This window comes from Eschrichtius robustus, chromosome 2 (genome assembly GCF_028021215.1).
Source record: "Eschrichtius robustus isolate mEscRob2 chromosome 2, mEscRob2.pri, whole genome shotgun sequence".
Taxonomy (NCBI): Eukaryota; Metazoa; Chordata; class Mammalia; order Artiodactyla; family Eschrichtiidae; genus Eschrichtius; species Eschrichtius robustus.
The window spans coordinates 55,221,078-55,237,949 of record NC_090825.1 but is presented as its reverse complement, the minus strand read 5'-3'; the positions used below and the strand labels follow the sequence as shown (position 1 = coordinate 55,237,949).

Genomic DNA, 16,872 nt, shown 5'->3' with positions numbered 1-16,872 from the left:
GAGATGAGGGAGGAAGCCAGGCAGGTATAAGGGGTAAGTGTTCCACACAGATGGAACAGCCTAGTGTAAAAGCCTTAAAGTGGGAGTGCCTGGCATGTTCGAGCACTGTTAAGGAATGGAGGCAGCAGCAGGGTGAGTGAGAGGGTGAGTAGTAGAATTGAAGCCATCTGAATCGTTAGGGCTTAAAAATCATTAGAGGGACTTCCCTGGTGGTGCAGTGGTTAAGAATCCGCCTGCCAACGCAGGGGACATGGGTTTGAGCCCTGGTCTGGGAAGATATCACATGCGCGGAGCAACTAAGCCCGTGCGCCACAACTCCTGAGCCTACGTGCCACAACTACTGAAGCCCACACACCTAGAGCCCGTGGTCCGCAACAAGGGAAGACACCACAATAAGAAGCCCGTGCACCGCAACGAAGAGTAGCTCCTGCTCGCCCCAACTAGAGAAAGCCCGCGCGCAGCAATGAAGACCCAATGCAGCCAAAAATAAACAAATAAATAAATTGTAAAAATAAATAAATAAATAAAAATCATTAGAAAGATTTAGGCTTCTATTGGGAGTGAGAAGCCATTGGAAAATTTTCAGTAGAGGTCTGACATGATATGACTTATTTTAACCGGATCACCCTGGGTGCTCTGTTAAGAGTACATTCCAGGAGAAAAGGGTGAAAAGAGGGAGACTGGCTAGGAGGCCACTGAAATACAGTTGACCCTTGACCAACATAGGGGTTAGGGGCACCAACTCTCTTCCCAGTCAAAAACCCAAGTGTAACTTTATAGTCGGTAATACGTAGTTGTGGTCCCAAATCCACGGATTCAACCAATTGCAGACCACGCAGCACTGCAGTACATATTTATTGAAAAAAAAAAAAAACACATATAAGTGGACCCCTGCGGTTCAAACCTGTGTTGTCCAACTGTAATCCAATGGACCATGGTGGTAGCAACAAAGATAGCAAGAAGAGGTTAAACTCTATGTTCAGGGAATTAAAAATTTTTATTTTAGAAATTTCCAAACACAATAAAAAGTGGAAAGAACAGTATTATGAGCCCTTATGTGCCCATCAACCACTTTCAATAATTATCAATTTACGACCAATCTTGTTTCGTCTATACCCTCTACCTTATTCCTTTTGTCAATAGATTACTTTAAAGCAAATCCCAGACACCAGATCATTTCATCTGCAACATTTCTACAACCCTCCAGCTTAGTCCTAGGAGAAGCCGCCTGAAGAGAGCCTGAGATACCTGTTAGAAGTCCAGGTAAAGATATCAAGTAGGCAGTCTACCCACAGAAGGGTAGATACTACCACAGACTAAATACAGTCACCTGGGTACTGGGTGGAGATGGAGAAGAGGTCTAAATTCTAGGGTCTTCTAATGGGCCACTCCAATTTTAGAGAATTAACTGTGAGTCACAGCATGGTGCCCAATGCAAAGTAGGAGACAAAATTTAGTATAGAAAAAAAAATTCTACAATGATAGCAATTAGCAGTTATTTTTTTGTCTTTCATCGCTTTATCTGTTGTCTAAAAACATTTAAATTCTAGGAATGCATAGTACTAGTATAATTCTTGAAATACATTTTCCTAAAAATAGTAGAGGCAAAAGCACAACAAATGGGGCTTCCCTGGTGGCGCAGTGGTTGAGAATCTGCCTGCCAATGCAGGGGACACGGGTTCGAGCCCTGGTCTGGGAAGATCCCACATGCCACGGAGCAACTGGGCCCGTGAGCCACAATTACTGAGCCTGCGCGTCTGGAGCCTGTGCTCCACAACAAGAGAGGCCGCGATGGTGAGAGGCCCGCGCACCGCGATGAAGAGTGGTCCCCACTTGCCGCAACTAGAGAAAGCCCTCGCACAGAAACGAAGACTCAACACAGTCATAAATAAATAAATAAATAAATAAAATAAAAGAACGTGAATTTCTAAAAAAAAAAAAAGGGAGATCCGCGCAGTACAGACTTGTTTAAAAAAAAAAAAAAAGCACAACAAATAACTTTAGCAAGTTTTACATATCCTTCAATATCTTTGATATACAGGCATTTAAAGGATACCAGTTGCTTAATTTAACTCACTGGCAAAAGTATGCTTCACTATAATGGATTTAATTCATGCTCACCTGTGAAATGTGGCTTATTTGAATTACATCACCTTATCAGTGTTTAAATAAAAAGCCAAAATTACAAATTTGAAGAATTGTGGAATAGCAAATTATGTAATTTTCGAAGGGAATAATAGTCAGTTATATTTTACCACATTTCAATGTCTGGATACCCCTAGCATCTCTCAGGGTGTCACTGAGAGTCCACTTAGAATCAGCACGCTGAGGCAGAGAGAGTCTTTGTTTTGTTCCAGCCCCCGGGGCCCGACTCCATTCTGTTGGCACACAAATCTCCGAAAGTCAAAGCGGTGGGAGGAGAAATGGTTCTCCCCAGCGAAGTGTTACAGGAATCCAGTTGGTCACCTTTACACCAACAGAATCACCACCTAAGCTGGCTTTAAAGTTTTGCTGGCCCCGAGAAAGGGGCCGATTTCAGACGTTTCTGGGTTTCCAGGGGGATGGGAAATCCCCTGCGCTCTGAACTGAACCCTCGAGCGAGTGCCCGGGAATACAGAGCATCCTCGTCGGGGGTCCCTCCCCAGGCCGCGGCTCAGCGCTACGCCCCCGACCCACCAACCTCGCTCAGTCCTCAGCTCTGCCCACCCAGGTGCGCGTCTCCGCGTCAGAGGGAAAATACACTCTTCGTCTCCCGAGACTGTCCCCAAAGTGGCCGGAAATAAGTCGGGCCGGACGTGCCCAGGTCTGGATAACCCCGCGCCCGGAAGGACCGCGGCTTCGCGGCTGCGGGTGGGCGCGTCTCGCCCGGCACCTGTGTCCGCCGAATGAAACCTGGCTGGCCGAGGGGCCCTCCGGCCTCCCAGGCTCCCGCTCTCCCCAGGGCCCCGCACCCCTTACCGCGCCGGCGCCCGGCCTCGGGTGCAGGTAGTGGCCGGCCGCGCAGCAAGCGCGCCGCTCCTAGGGGCCGAGGGACGCCGAGGGCTCCCTCCCCGCCGCACGCCTGCCTGCGGTCCGCCGACCCCTCCCCGGGGTATGCCGGCCCCTCCCCGCCCACGTCCCGGTCACGTGGGCCCCACCCCTGGCGCTCCGCTCACCTGCGCAGCCGCCGGGAAGTGCGCGCCCGCCGCCCGCGGCTCTGAAACCAGGATTGGGCGCCGGGGGCGGGGCCGGGCCGAGCTGAACTTCGCCCTGTCCGGCTTTGTCAGGCCCGGACTCCCGCCTGGGGCCCGGGCGGGTCGGTTCCCTCACCCCCACCGCACCTCAGGGCAACAGCTAGGAGAGCTCTGGAAAGCTCGTTAAGGGTGAGAGCAAACCCTCCGGAGAGTTTTCTTCGCAAGGTTGCAATCCCCTTCCTATTTTTGAAAAAGTTTGGCACTGGATGAAGGAGACTTGCGTACTATGCCCAGTGACACATGGCAGACCGTGCGTGTTAAGAATCATTGAAAGACAGGAGAAACAAAACAAAACAAAACAAATTCAACATTTTAATTTTGATATAAATTATGTAAATAGTTTCCAGAAAGTATCTAAAATATTCCACTGTACAACATATAAAAATGGTATCTGAAGAAGCTAGAGACCAGAGAGAAATTGTGAATAAGGCACAAAGTTTATTTACACTCTTAATTGCATACTAAACTGTTTTATAATTCTTATTTACAACCCACAGAGTTTCTGTATTCTGAATTATTCCTTCACATCTTCTGATATTTGGCATAATGTTCAAACACATTTCATACACACTGACCTCTCCCAACACCACTCACAAGACTAAATAAATACTAGAGAAAAAGATTAAGAGATTATTTGAAGGTTTGATCTTCTATTTACTTCAACATGACAGAAATCAGTTCTCTGTGCTGAAATACCACAAGAGTGAAGAATTAACAAACTAATTCACCTGAAAAGTCTATTATCTCTGTTCAAGTACCACTGAATAAAATGAATATGAATCTGTCAAGTAACAATCTCATGGGCAGGCTGCTTTCTATGTCTCATCACTCTCATAGTCTTCTATTATCATGTCTTCTTCTTCCATGTCTCTCTGGGCTGAAAAGGGCTGAGGCTGGCTGGCAGGCAGTTCACTCCCACTATCCTGACTCAAAGGAAGAGACCAGGTTTCAGGTTCAGCTGTTTGAGTGCGTTCACCCAGCGCTTCCTTTGCAGGCTGCCCTCCACTAAGCTGGGCTTCATCTCCACTGTCCAGGTCTATCATTCCATGCTCCCTGTCAGTCAGGGCTTCCATTTTCAATCTGCCAGATTCATAACACAGGCATTAATAATAATCAAAGGAGGGGATTCCTTTAAATTACACCATGAGTGTGGTGTTTATGAAGCCCTCTCCTGTAGTCTCTCAGTTACCTTCCTTGTGCTGTTTAGCCAGGTGGTCCGGTTTATTTAACAATATAAACAAAACTAAAAAGTAAATGACAAACTGAATAAATCATTACAACTTATAACACAACCACGTTAATTAATATCTTTAGTAAAGAGTTCTTAAAAAAAGAATTAAATGGAATAGGAAAACAGACATAAAACATGTACAGATAGCTTACAGAAGAATGGTTACTAAATAAATTGCTCAACCTAATTTGTAATTTTAAAATGGAAATTAAAATAATATTGTCATCTTTCAAACTGGTAAAGACCTTTTAAAATAATAAAACCCAGTGGTGGTTAAGAGGAGAAAAGAACATGCTGAAACACTGTCTAATGGGCATAAGATTGGCAAAATATTCTTGGAAGCAATCTGGCAATACAGAGCAAAGGTGTATATCCATTGATCCAGCAATTTTATTTCTAGGAATTCATCCTACATAAATAGTATTTGATATGCATGATGATTTAGCTTCAAGGAAGGCTGTGACAACAAAAGCTGGAAACAAGCTAAATGTACAAAACCAAGGTGTAGGAGGACTTCCCTTGTGGTCCAGTGGTTAAGAATCAGCCTTCCAACACAGGGGATGCGGGTTTGAACCCTAGTCGGGGAACTAAGATGCCACGGGGCAACTAAGCCTGTGCGCCACAACTAGAGAGAAGCCCACGTGCCACAACTAGAGAGAAGCCCTCGCGCTGTTAACGAAAGATCCTATGTGCCACAACTAAGACCCAACGCAGCCAAAAATAATAAATAAACAAAACAAAACAAGGTGTAGGTTCAATTATAGGAAATTATGCAGCTATTAAATAGCAATATTAAATGTTAAGTTTAAGTATTAATATTCAATATTATCAATATAAATCAAAGATAATGTTAAAATGGTCACTAATGTTAAAATGGTCACTATAAATGAAAGACAACAGTACTAGTCATTGTAATAAGTAGCAGAAAAATCCTGCCTCCCAATTCAGATCAAGTAGCTGAACCAATAATAAAACAGTAACTCCCATTCTTTTAATTACATCTTAGGAGAAAAAAGACAATAGAAGACAATGGTCTTCCCTTGATTTTGATGTCATAATCTTGTGGGGAAAGGAGCCAGTGAAAACAGCTGGTCCTTCTTTGATTCAGAGGGAAGTGAGGAGAAAAGGGAAGTTTATAAAAGGTCTGAGCCCTGATCACATCCCAGTGGGACGATGCTATAAGATCCATCCATCACTGTATTTCTGTAAAAGGAAAGATGGGCTCCCAATAGCTAAGTCATTATAAGGAAGAAACCATTAACACTACAAAGGCCTTTACTGAATCTATGAAGGCAGAGGAAAAAAAAGCCCAGATAAGCAAGTTTTCCATTTGGGACCAGGAATAGGAGAACTAGTAGAAGGGGTAATAGATGCCATTTCTATCATTTACTTTTATCCTTGCAACCAGGAAGCAAGCACTTTTTAACCTTTTTAGAATACCTGAGTGCATAATTTGACCTTACAAATAAGCCAAGTAGAAATGAACTATAAGCACTGTGTTAATCACTGATGTTAGGCCAGAAGCCATTTTGCAATGGAATGAACAGTATAGACGTAGATTTCTCTCTCTATATCTATATATTTTTTTACTTGTCTGAATTTTCTGTGATAAAGAAATAAAAAAGACAGTGCTCTTCTGAGGTAGTTCCTGATTACTGCAGTCTCCAAATATAGGCTAAGAACACCTCTTGGCATGAAAGCTGAAAAGGGGTTTTCAGCTATGCAAAATTTGAACTCAAGGATTTTAAAGATTCCTCTGCCTCTGTGATTCAATGATTCTATTTAGCCTAATAGTCCATTCTGAGATGGTGAAAATAGCTGTTACATGTAATATATATAATAGATGGTCTACAATGCAATCACATGGTCTCTGATCACTGGTACAACATGTATTTCTTGGCCTTTACAGATAACATTTATTGACTGTATAATGAATAAATACATAAGGTATTTGGTGGTTATTTCAGTAACAGCTCTTTGAAAATTAAAATGATCAGCTTACCTTCCAAAGTGTCGCTTCAGAGGAAGTCTTCCAATATCTTGGATAAAAGAAATCTGAGCTAAAAGAGATTTTTAAAAAGCTTTAAATAGACATTTCTCCAAAGAAGAATGGCCAAAAAGCACATGAAAAGATGCTTAAAGTCACAAATTGTTAGGAAAATGCAAACCAAAACCATGAGATACTATTTCATACCCCTTAAGATGGCTATTATCAAAACACCCCATAAAACAACAAGGTTTGACAAGGACGTGGAGAAAGCTGTAGAAATATAAAATGGTGTAGCTGCTGTGGAAAATGGTAAGGTAGTTCCTCAAAAAATTAAAACCAGAATTACTATATGATCTAGCAATTCCACTTCTGGGTATATACCCAAAAGAATTGAAAGCAAGATCTCGAAGAAACATCTGTATATCCATATTTATAACAACATTATTCATAACAGTCAAAAAATGGAAGCATATATGTATACATATAGCTGATTCACTTTGTTATACAGCAGAAACTAACACACCATTGTAAAGCAATTATACTCCAATAATGGTGTTTAAAAAAAAAAAAGTGGAAGAAACTTAAGTGTCCAAAAACAGATGAACGGATAAACAAAATGTGGTAAATATATACAATGTAATATTATCCAGCCTTAAAAAGGAAGGAAATTCTGACACATGCTATAACATGAATAAACCCTGATGACATGCTAAATGAAATAAACCAGTCACAAAAAGACAAATATTGTATGGTTGCACTTAAGTGGGTACCTAGGGTGGTCAAATTCATAGACAAAAGGTAGGTAGTGGTGGACTTCCCTGGTGGCACAGTGGTTAAGAATCCATCTGCCAATGCAGAGGACACAGGTTCAAGCCCTGGTCTGGGAAGATCCCACATGCCACGGAGCAACTAAGCCTGTGTGCCACAACTACTGAGCCTGTGCTCTAGAGTCCGCAAGCCACAACTACTGAGCCCACGTGCCACAACTACTGAAGTCCATGTGCCTAGAGCCTGTGCTCCACAACAAGAGAAGCCACCACAATGAGAAGCCCACGCGTCACAACAAAGAGTAGCCCCTGCTCGCCGCAACTAGAGAAAGCCCGTGTGCAGCAATGAAGACCAAACACAGTCAAAGATAAATAAATGAAATAAATAAATTTAAAAAATAAAATAAAAAAAAGAAGTAAAGGGAGCTATAATGACAATGACTCATCAAATAGGGAATATCAGTAAAGAGAAGGAAATTGCAAAAAAGAACCAAATGGAAATTCTGGACTTGAAAAGTACAATAACCAAAATGAAAAGTCCACTACAGGGGCTCAACAGTAGATATGAACTGGGAGAAGAAATAATCAGTAACCTGGAACACAGACTGATAGAGATTATGCAATCAAGGAGAAAACAGAATGAAACGTGAGATACCTGTAAGCATTCCAACAAACACTAATGGAGGACTAGAAAAGAGGACAGAGAGAAATGAGCAGAAGAAACATAAAGAGAAAATGTCTGAAATGACATAGTAAAGTGAAAGAAATGGGATAAAAATTGATGAATAAAAAGAAAAGCCAAGGGCTTCCCTGGTGGCACAGTGGTTAAGAATCTGCCTGCTAATGCAGGGGACACAGGTTTGAGCCCTGGTGAGGGAAGATCCCACATGCCTCGGAGCAACCAAGCCCATGTGCCACAACTACTAAGCCTGTGCTCTAGAGCCCGCAAGCCACAACTACTGAGCCCACGTGCCACAACTACTGAAGCCTGCACGCCTAGAGCCCATGTTCCACAACAAGAGAAGCCACCGCAATGAGAAGCCTGCACACCACAAGGAAGAGTAGCCACTGCTCACCACAACTAGAGAAAGCCCGCGCGCAGCAAAGACCCAACACAGCCAAAAAAAAAAAAAAAAAAGTCAGACCACAAGACTTAAAAAAAAAAAAAAAGCCAAAACATCCTATTTTTGACTAAATTTTATAAACCTTCTAAAGTTTGCAAATCAAACACTACCTTACCTTTTTAAAAATCCACTACACAATACAATTAGGATTTTTAAAAAACAGCTTTTTGATATGGAAAACTTAAGAGTTGTGATCCTGGAATCTGAACTTTCTAGTGGATATAATGATTCTCTAGATGATTCCAATGTGAGTAATCCAAACCAATACTTTTCAAACTCCTCAAACATCTCCTGCATAAGAATCACCTGGAGAATCTTGCTAATTGATCTTGCAGATCAATTCAGTAGGTCTTGGTTGAGGCTGAGATTCTGCATTTTTCTCAAGCTTCCAGGTGATGCTGATGATTCTGGTCCAAGGAGACTCTTACTAATCAAACCGATTCATTGTCCCACAGCTAGGAGTGGGACAAAGAATGTGAATGGCTGTGCCAATGTAAGTTGGTGGCAGTAGGGCTGGGACTGAAGGAGCAGCCTGCATTGTCAGGAGATAGGTTATAGACATAGGGATTAAGTAAACAAGTGAATATATTTAGCAAAGTGGGAGATGGGTCCATATCCACTAAAAGGAACCAGGACTCATTGAGATTTCTAAGTCCATGTAGGGACAGTATGAAATAATCCGGGAACACTTTGTATCGGAAAGAAAGTACTCTAAGAGTAAAGGCACAGAGTTACCTTAAAGCAGCTTGCACTGCCCAAATCTGGAGAATTTAAGTCCAAAATAAATAATGATAGAAACAACGGCTGAAAAAGCTCCAGAGTCCATACAAATATAAACAAACAAATGGGGAAGAAGGCGAAGCAATACCTTACAGCAGAATTTATTAACACAAATACAGAAGGAATAATGCCATTAGAAAATCACTTGCCAACCATGACGGATTCAGGAAATAATTATCAAAAGATGCTATAACTAGTGGGTGAAATTTTAATGGGAAATAGGATATTTACATAGTCTCAAAGTGTCTCCCCACAAAACACTTAATAACTTTACATTGGAGAACCTGAGAGATGTTATCTTACCAAATAATAAAAGTTAACTTCACCAGCATGGTATAAATAGACATCATATTCCCCTGATGTGATGCACTGAGAAGAACACAGCATCACTTCTGTGGTATTCCTGCCCAAAATATATATCCTGAATCCACTCATGAGGAATCCTCAGATAAACCCAAACTGAGGGGCAGTCCATGTTATAACAATCTGCTTCAAAAATGTAATGGATGAAGAAAGACCACAGTACTATTCTAAATCAAAGGGGACTAAAGAGATAGCAACTAAGTAACTAAATGTATCATGTGATCTTGCATTGGATTTCTAGACAAGAGAACAAGTTTTTGTTGTTATTTCACAAGGGGCATTATTAGGACAATTGGCAAAATTTGAATGGAATCTATAAATTGCAAATGGAGTCTAATAATTAAACTATAAATTAACAGTAATATATCAATGTTGATTTCCCGATTTTGATGTATATACTGTGGTTATGTAGGAGAATGTCCTTGTTTTCAGGAAGTACATGCTGAAGTGTTTAAGAATAATGGGCATAATGTCTGCACTTTACTCACACATGGTTCAGAAAAAAATACATATATTTGTGTACATGTATGTATAAAGAAAAAGAATAAAAGGCAAATATGGTAAAAAATGAAACACTGAGGAATCTTGGTGAAGGATATACAAGAACTTCTTTGTCCATTCTTCTAATTTCTAAGTTTGAAATTACTTCAAAATAAAGTTTAAAAACTAGTATAACCTGGGAGTTCCCTGGTGGTCCAGTGGTTAGGGCTCCATACCTTCACTGCTGAGGGCCCGGGTTCAATCCCTGGTCGGGGAACTAAGATCCCACAAGCCATGCAGCACAGCCAAAACGATAAATAAATAAAAACTAGTATAATCTAAAAATAATAGTCAAGGATAGGGAACTCTCTGGATTCTGACTCACAGATTAATCATTCCCATTGCTCAAAAGTCATCTCACTTCTGCCTGTAAATACAGAATATTTTAAACCTTTAAGTATCAATATTCTTAAAAGATGAGACTCTCATTGTATGAAGGCAGACATTTACTCTATTATCCTCTCTTCTGATAATTCATAAGGCAAACCCTATCTTTAAAATTTGAGAAGTTTTGGACTTTCCTCGTGGCGCAGTGGTTAAGAATCCACCTACCAGTGCAGGGGACATGGGTTTGAGCCCTGGTCTGGGAAGATCCCACATGCCGCGGAGCAACTAAGCCCGTGAGCCACAACTACTGAGCCAACGTGCCACAACTACTGAAGCTCGCACACCTAGAGCCTGTGCTCCGCAACAAGAGAAGCCACCGCAATGAGAAGACTGCCCACAGCAACGAAGAGTAGCCTCCGCTTGCCGCAACTAGAGAAAGCCCGTGTGCAGCAACAAAGACCCAACACAGCCAAAAATAATTAAAAAAAAAAAACAATTTGAAAGTTTAAAAAAAACTTGAGAAGTTTGATGAGTTATGTAGTAGATTAGCAGTATTTTCAATGTTACACAAATTCTCTGTTCTACCTTGAAGATCAGCACCACAGACATGTGACCTAGGACTATTAATGAAATGTGGCCCTTAAGACACACATTAAAAAAGAGAAACAACTGATGGAAAAATTGGTAAAGTTCAAAAAAAGGCAAACCTCAGTAGACATAAACTAGGCAAATGTGTATTACCAAAGGCATACTAATTTTTTTAGCATTATTTATAATTTCAAGACTTGGAAAGACAATGTAAACATACTGTTAATGAATACTGCTTGTAATATTGAAATCAACCAAAATACCTATCAATAAGGTTGAATAAAATTATTATAAATTTTGAAAAAAATATGAGTTAGATTTGAATATACTTTTGCATTGCTGCTGTTATAGACTAAATGCTTCTGTCACCCCAAATTCATATTTTGAAATCCTAACCCCTGAAGTGATGTTATTAGGAGATGGAGCCTTGGGAGGTGCTTAGGTCATGAGGGTAGAGCCCTCATGAATGGGATTAGTGCCTTTATATAACAGAACCCAGAGAGAGCTCTCTTTTACTCTGCTCTTTACCATGTGAGAATACAATGAGAGGATGGCCATCTGAAAACTAGGAAGCAGGCCCTCACGAGACACTGGATCTGATGGCACCTTGATTTTGGACTTCCCAGCCTCTAGAGCTCCTTTGCCCGAATTATAAAATATGGAGCGCTATGCGTGATAAGTGACAAAAAAAATTAAAGCTTACATCTAACATTTGTATACGCACAGGAAAAAGTCTAGAAGAATTTACACCAATCTGTCAAAAGGAATTACGCATGGTTATAGGGGACTTTCAATTTTTACTTTATGTACTTCTTTATTATTTAATTTCTTTCTTTTTTAATCAAAAAGCATGTATTAATTCTGATTCAAAAAATAAAGGGGAAAAAAACTTAGTGTCACTGGTACACAGGAATAAGTTGATCCACAAAAACATAATGTTATAAAACACTACTTCTTGGGGATAAGGAAAACCCATGTTATTACCTTGATTTCTCATTGGAATGGTTAGCAAAGCAAGGTACGGCAACAGCTGAGTTTGGAGGCATAAAGCTGGTAAGCAGAAGTCAGAAAAAAGTGCTTTAGCTGCCAGGCAATTTTCCCGATACTGCAGAGAAGGAAAAAAATGGTGAAATGAAAAATAAAAATTTAAATATGGATATTTATTCCTAGACTAAGTTTATTATATCACAAAGTATGTGGGTTTATATGTTACAAATATACTCTAAGAGTTTATCTGATCAGTCTCTTTTTTTTTTTTTTTTGGCCACGCTGGGCAGCTTGATTAGTCCTTTATAACTGTCCTAGCATTATCTAACAAAGCATTTTATCTACACAACTATTTCACACTTGATATAACAGCAATAAGAACAAGACTTAAGGTAGAAGAAAAACAAACTTAAAAATTAAAGGACTTCTGTTTATGAGCATACACATATCACAAATTATGTGAGGATATTGTTTCTCAATGAAAGAAGGTATTTTCTTCAGTTAAGAGAGGCACTATGCTACAGTGATGATAAAAGAAGTATGATCTCTGCCTTTCAGGTGCTCACAGTCTTAGATCATTTGTATGTAACAAATGCAAAATTAATATACATGCTATAAAGCACAAAGCAAGTCAATAAGGGACATAAATTGCTTAAAAGTAATGAAATTCTCCAAGAAATCCAATGAAAATTTTCTTAGGTAATGAATGATAGGTTCATATGTAGCCATATGAATTTAAAACTGGAAGACATCTTAGAGATGACCTAGTCTGGGGGTCACAAATTCAGATGCTATAGGAGTCAGGCAGTTAATAGAAATCAGTGCAGTGGAACAGCTTGGGGAGGTGGTACTGACCACTCCCATCACCAAGGGGCAGATTATACTTGGCTTGAGCAGACCGCTGCCATGTAAAATATGGACCAGTGTTGCCTTACTTCTAATTTTTTTTTTCAGGAGATCGCAGAAATTCTGAAGCCAGAAATCCTTACCTGAGTTTTAACTATTATACTAGTTTTTAAAGATTGGCAATTCATTTAAAAAAATCTGTGTGTGGGTTGTATTCAACTTGTGAGCCACCTGTTTTTGACCTCTAAATAATTCAGTCCTCCATATTTATAGCTGTGGAAACTAATGGCATATTAAGTGAAATAACTTGTGCAGATGGTTAGAGGTAAAGCCAGGATTTATTTTCAACTGAAACGAAAATATAATTATAACTACAGGCATACCTCAGAGATACTGTGGGTTTAGTTCCAGACCACTACAATAAAGTGAATATCACAATAAAGCAAGTCACACAAATTTTGTGGTTTCCCAGTGCATATAAAAGTTATGCTTGGGACTTCCCTGGTGGTCCAGTGGTTAAGACTGCGCTCCCACTGCAGGGGGGCACGGGTTCAGTCTCTGGTCGGGGAACTAAGATCCTGCATGCCATTCGGTGTGGCCAAAAAAAAAAAAGGTATGCTCACACTAGACTATAGTCTCCTAAGTGTGCAATAGCATTATGTCTAAAAAAACAATGTACATACTTTAATTAAAAAATACTTCATTGCTAAAAAATGCTATCACCTGAGCCGTCATCCAGTCATACTCTTTTTGCTGGTAGAGGGTTTGAAATATTGCTAGAATTATCAAAATGTGACACAGAGACACGAGGTGAGCAAATGCGGTTGGAAAAATGGTGCTGATAGACTTGCTTGATGCAGAATTGCCACAAACCTTCAATTTGTAAAAAACACATTATCTGTGAAACGCTTTAAAAGTGCTATAAAACGAGGTAGGCCTGTATACTTTGATGCCAATAAAATAGGTATATGCTTTCAATTTTTGAGTGCTTTTTCCTTAAAAAAATGACTAAGCATTTAAGAAGACTGTCCTTTTTATGTTTTATCATAATTCTAAGAAAACTGTGGGCCTTAGCAACTATTTCTCATTAAGAATGAAAGATCACTTTTCTTTTTCAATTAAAAGAAAAAACCAACTTTATTGAGATATAATTCACATACCATAAATAGTTCACTCTTCGAAAATGTACAATTCTTTTTTTTTACCTTTTTATTTATTAGAAACCATTGGGGTTTATGCAAGGGTCGAAAACTTGTTCCTCCTCCTTGGCAATGAGCAAATCCTCGGGCTTTGTTGGAATGTATCACACCTCTCGTAGCTATAGATGTACTATATTCCCTGAGTAAAGAGCGCGTCTAGAGAAGGAGACAAGATGTGAAATAAAGAAAATAAGAGATTTATAAAACTGTACTTATTGGTACTACTGACCCCCAAAAAAGGCTAATCATATTTAGTTACTGTATGTTCATTTTTTTCAACCTCACCACAGCCCTAAAAATAATAGTGCTACAAAATTTTGAAGAAAATTCAACTGTGACATAATAATCAAACGCTATGCGTGAATATTAACCGGATGTTGGATGGAGGTGGTGGAAATAACTTTAAATACATTTTTGAGATAGCTGGGGAAACAGGAATAAGGACATTATATTACTGAATTTATGTTTATTTTCTTAGGTATGATAATGCTATTGTGGTTGTAATAAAGCAATGTCCTTATGCATGCTTAAGTGTTAAGTGTTGTGATGCTACAATTACTTTCCAATTATTCAGCCAAAACAAGTGTGTCAATACAGATTAAGCAAATGTGGAAAAATGTGAAAAACTGGTGAACGAAAGTTAAAGGTATTCAGGTAGTCACTGTGTATTCTTTCTATTTGTCAACAGGTTGGAAAATTTCAAAATAAAAAAGAAGCAATATAAAAAAATTAAGCAAATGCAACCGCTGAATAATGAAACTCTAAATATATAACAGAAACTGTATCATAACTGTTTAAATGATGGAAATATGGCTAGTGTGACCAGGGAACTGAATTTTTTTTTTTTATAAATTTTATTTATTTATTTATTATTATTATTATTAATTTTTGGCTGTGTTGGGTCTTCGTTTCTGCGCAAGGGCTTCCTCTAGTTGTGGCAAGTGGGGGCCACTCTTCATCGCGGTGCGCGGGCCTCTCACTATCGTGGCCTCTCTTGTTGAGGAGCACAGGCTCCAGATGCGCAGGCTCAGTAGTTGTGGCTCACGGGCCCAGTTGCTCCGTGGCATGTGGGATCTTCCCAGACCAGGGCTCGAACCCGTGTCCCCTGCATTGGCAGGCGGATTCTCAACCACTGCGCCACCAGGGAAGCCCTGAATTTTTTTTTTTAATTTTTATTTTGGCTGTGCTGGGTCTTAGTTGCGGCATGTGGGATCTTTAGTTGCAGCATGCGGGCTTCTTAGTTGCGGCATGCATGTGGGATCTAGTTCCCCGACCAGGGATCGAACCTGGGGCCCCCTGTATTGGGAGCACAGGGTCTTACCCACTGGACCACCAGGGAAATCCCTGAATTTTTTATTTAATTTAAATAGCCACAAGTGTCTAGTAACTACTATACCAGTCAGAGCAGAGTTAAACTGTTAAGAAAAAATACAAACTTTATAGTGAATAATTTCAAATGTGCAAATAAATAAATAAATAAATTTAAAAACCATCAGAAAGTATAGCAAGAAGCACAGGGGACTTCCCTGGAGGTTCAGTGATTAAGATTCCACGCTTCCACTGGAAGGAGCATGGGTTCGATCCCTGCATGCCACGCAGTGTGGCCAAAAAAAAAAAAGAAAAGATAGAGGCACAGTTCCTTTCCTTCTGTCTACTTTTCAATGGTTGTCAAGTTTTCCGACTATGTATTAGTTTTATAATCAGAAAATAACTTTAGAAAAAATTAGTGTATATTATCATCGAAAAATCAGATTCACTGCTGAAGTTTCACTGGGTTGGATGAATTAATTTTGTCATTGTTATTAAGAAGTTACTTAAAATAATGTCAAATCAGTATGAATAAAAGTAAACTTTCTTTCTCAATTCTGAGGAAATAGTCATAAACAAAAACATTTAAGTCAAATGGTCTTACATTCCAGTCACCACTGAGGATATCTGCAAAACTCAGAAATTCACTGGCTCTCACAAGATCATCCACTTCTGTGAAGAAATCTACGTAGTTCTGGTGAAGATATAAATTAAATAATTCTCCTGGCATGTGTGACATTTCTACTACTTCCTATAAAAAGAAGTATATATAATTTTGGTAAAAATTCAGTGGTCAAATTTATATGGACACATATTTAATATTAATAGTATACAGCATGTAAATAGTATTAAGTGTTATTAAAGACTTTACCTCAGGTTGAACAAGCAATGTATCCCGCTCATACTCTGATAAATGAGAAGGCAATCGAGGTGAGTCTAATTCTGTTACAGATGCTCCTATTAAAAAAAATGTCTGGAGTTATTAAAAATAACACCACCTTTATAATTATATAGCACCTCTCATTTGAAGGTTTTTCAACAGTTGGTTTTAATGTTTAATCCCACTCATAATCCAAAAATACTCTATCTAAATACATTTTTCTGCTATGCCTTTCTTAGGTCCTGCCAAAGAGTATCTGACCTAGTCCTAGCTCTTTCTTGTAACTGAACCAAATATGACATTTTAAAAAATGTATTTTATTTCAATTGTAAGATAATAACAGATTTTTAAAAAATGTATAAGGTTTTCTTACGTTTACAATATAGTATTTTCCCCAAAGCTCTGAAGAGAAAAAGAGAAACATCTTTGCCACCAATAGCTTGGACCTCTTGATTTTCAAATATCCTATCAGGTTTTTGTCTTCCTTTTGCTTTTGACAGCACAGCATCTGATTTTAATGAAGACATTCGTTTTTTCCTTGGCCATAAATTGTTCTTTCCTAAATAATATACACCCAAGAAACAACATTTAAAATAAAATTAAAATATGAAAATTAAAACGGAGAACATTTCAGATATAGTTACACTAAGTGTTCTAATGTAAATGTTTTTCTAATAAATAATTATGAAGTATACAGAGTCCTCTTTCA

The 16,872-nt window shown here is 39.2% G+C and overlaps 2 protein-coding genes across 3 annotated transcripts in view; one reads left to right on the top strand and one right to left on the bottom strand.

Annotated features, from left to right (window-relative positions):
- Window positions 1-2,561: 2,561 nt before the first annotated feature.
- Window positions 2,562-3,360, top strand: LOC137758848 (putative uncharacterized protein C1orf229). Its single transcript, XM_068534826.1, has 2 exons — window positions 2,562-2,710; window positions 2,925-3,360. The coding sequence occupies exons 1-2, from the start codon at window positions 2,562-2,564 to the stop codon at window positions 3,358-3,360; spliced, it is 585 nt and encodes a 194-aa protein (XP_068390927.1).
- A 291-nt stretch (window positions 3,361-3,651) lies between these two features.
- RAD17 (RAD17 checkpoint clamp loader component) overlaps window positions 3,652-16,872 on the bottom strand; it is a 29,570-nt gene continuing 16,349 nt past the window's right edge. For both annotated transcript variants that reach the window (XM_068535459.1, XM_068535458.1), the window contains exons 11-17: window positions 16,537-16,722; window positions 16,155-16,240; window positions 15,888-16,034; window positions 13,982-14,131; window positions 11,928-12,048; window positions 6,467-6,524; window positions 3,652-4,313 (exon numbers count right to left, since the gene is read on the bottom strand). In XM_068535459.1, coding sequence (XP_068391560.1) covers window positions 4,049-4,313; window positions 6,467-6,524; window positions 11,928-12,048; window positions 13,982-14,131; window positions 15,888-16,034; window positions 16,155-16,240; window positions 16,537-16,722 — 1,013 coding nt within the window. In that variant the 3' untranslated portion in view covers window positions 3,652-4,048. The remainder of the gene's footprint in view (window positions 4,314-6,466; window positions 6,525-11,927; window positions 12,049-13,981; window positions 14,132-15,887; window positions 16,035-16,154; window positions 16,241-16,536; window positions 16,723-16,872) is intronic.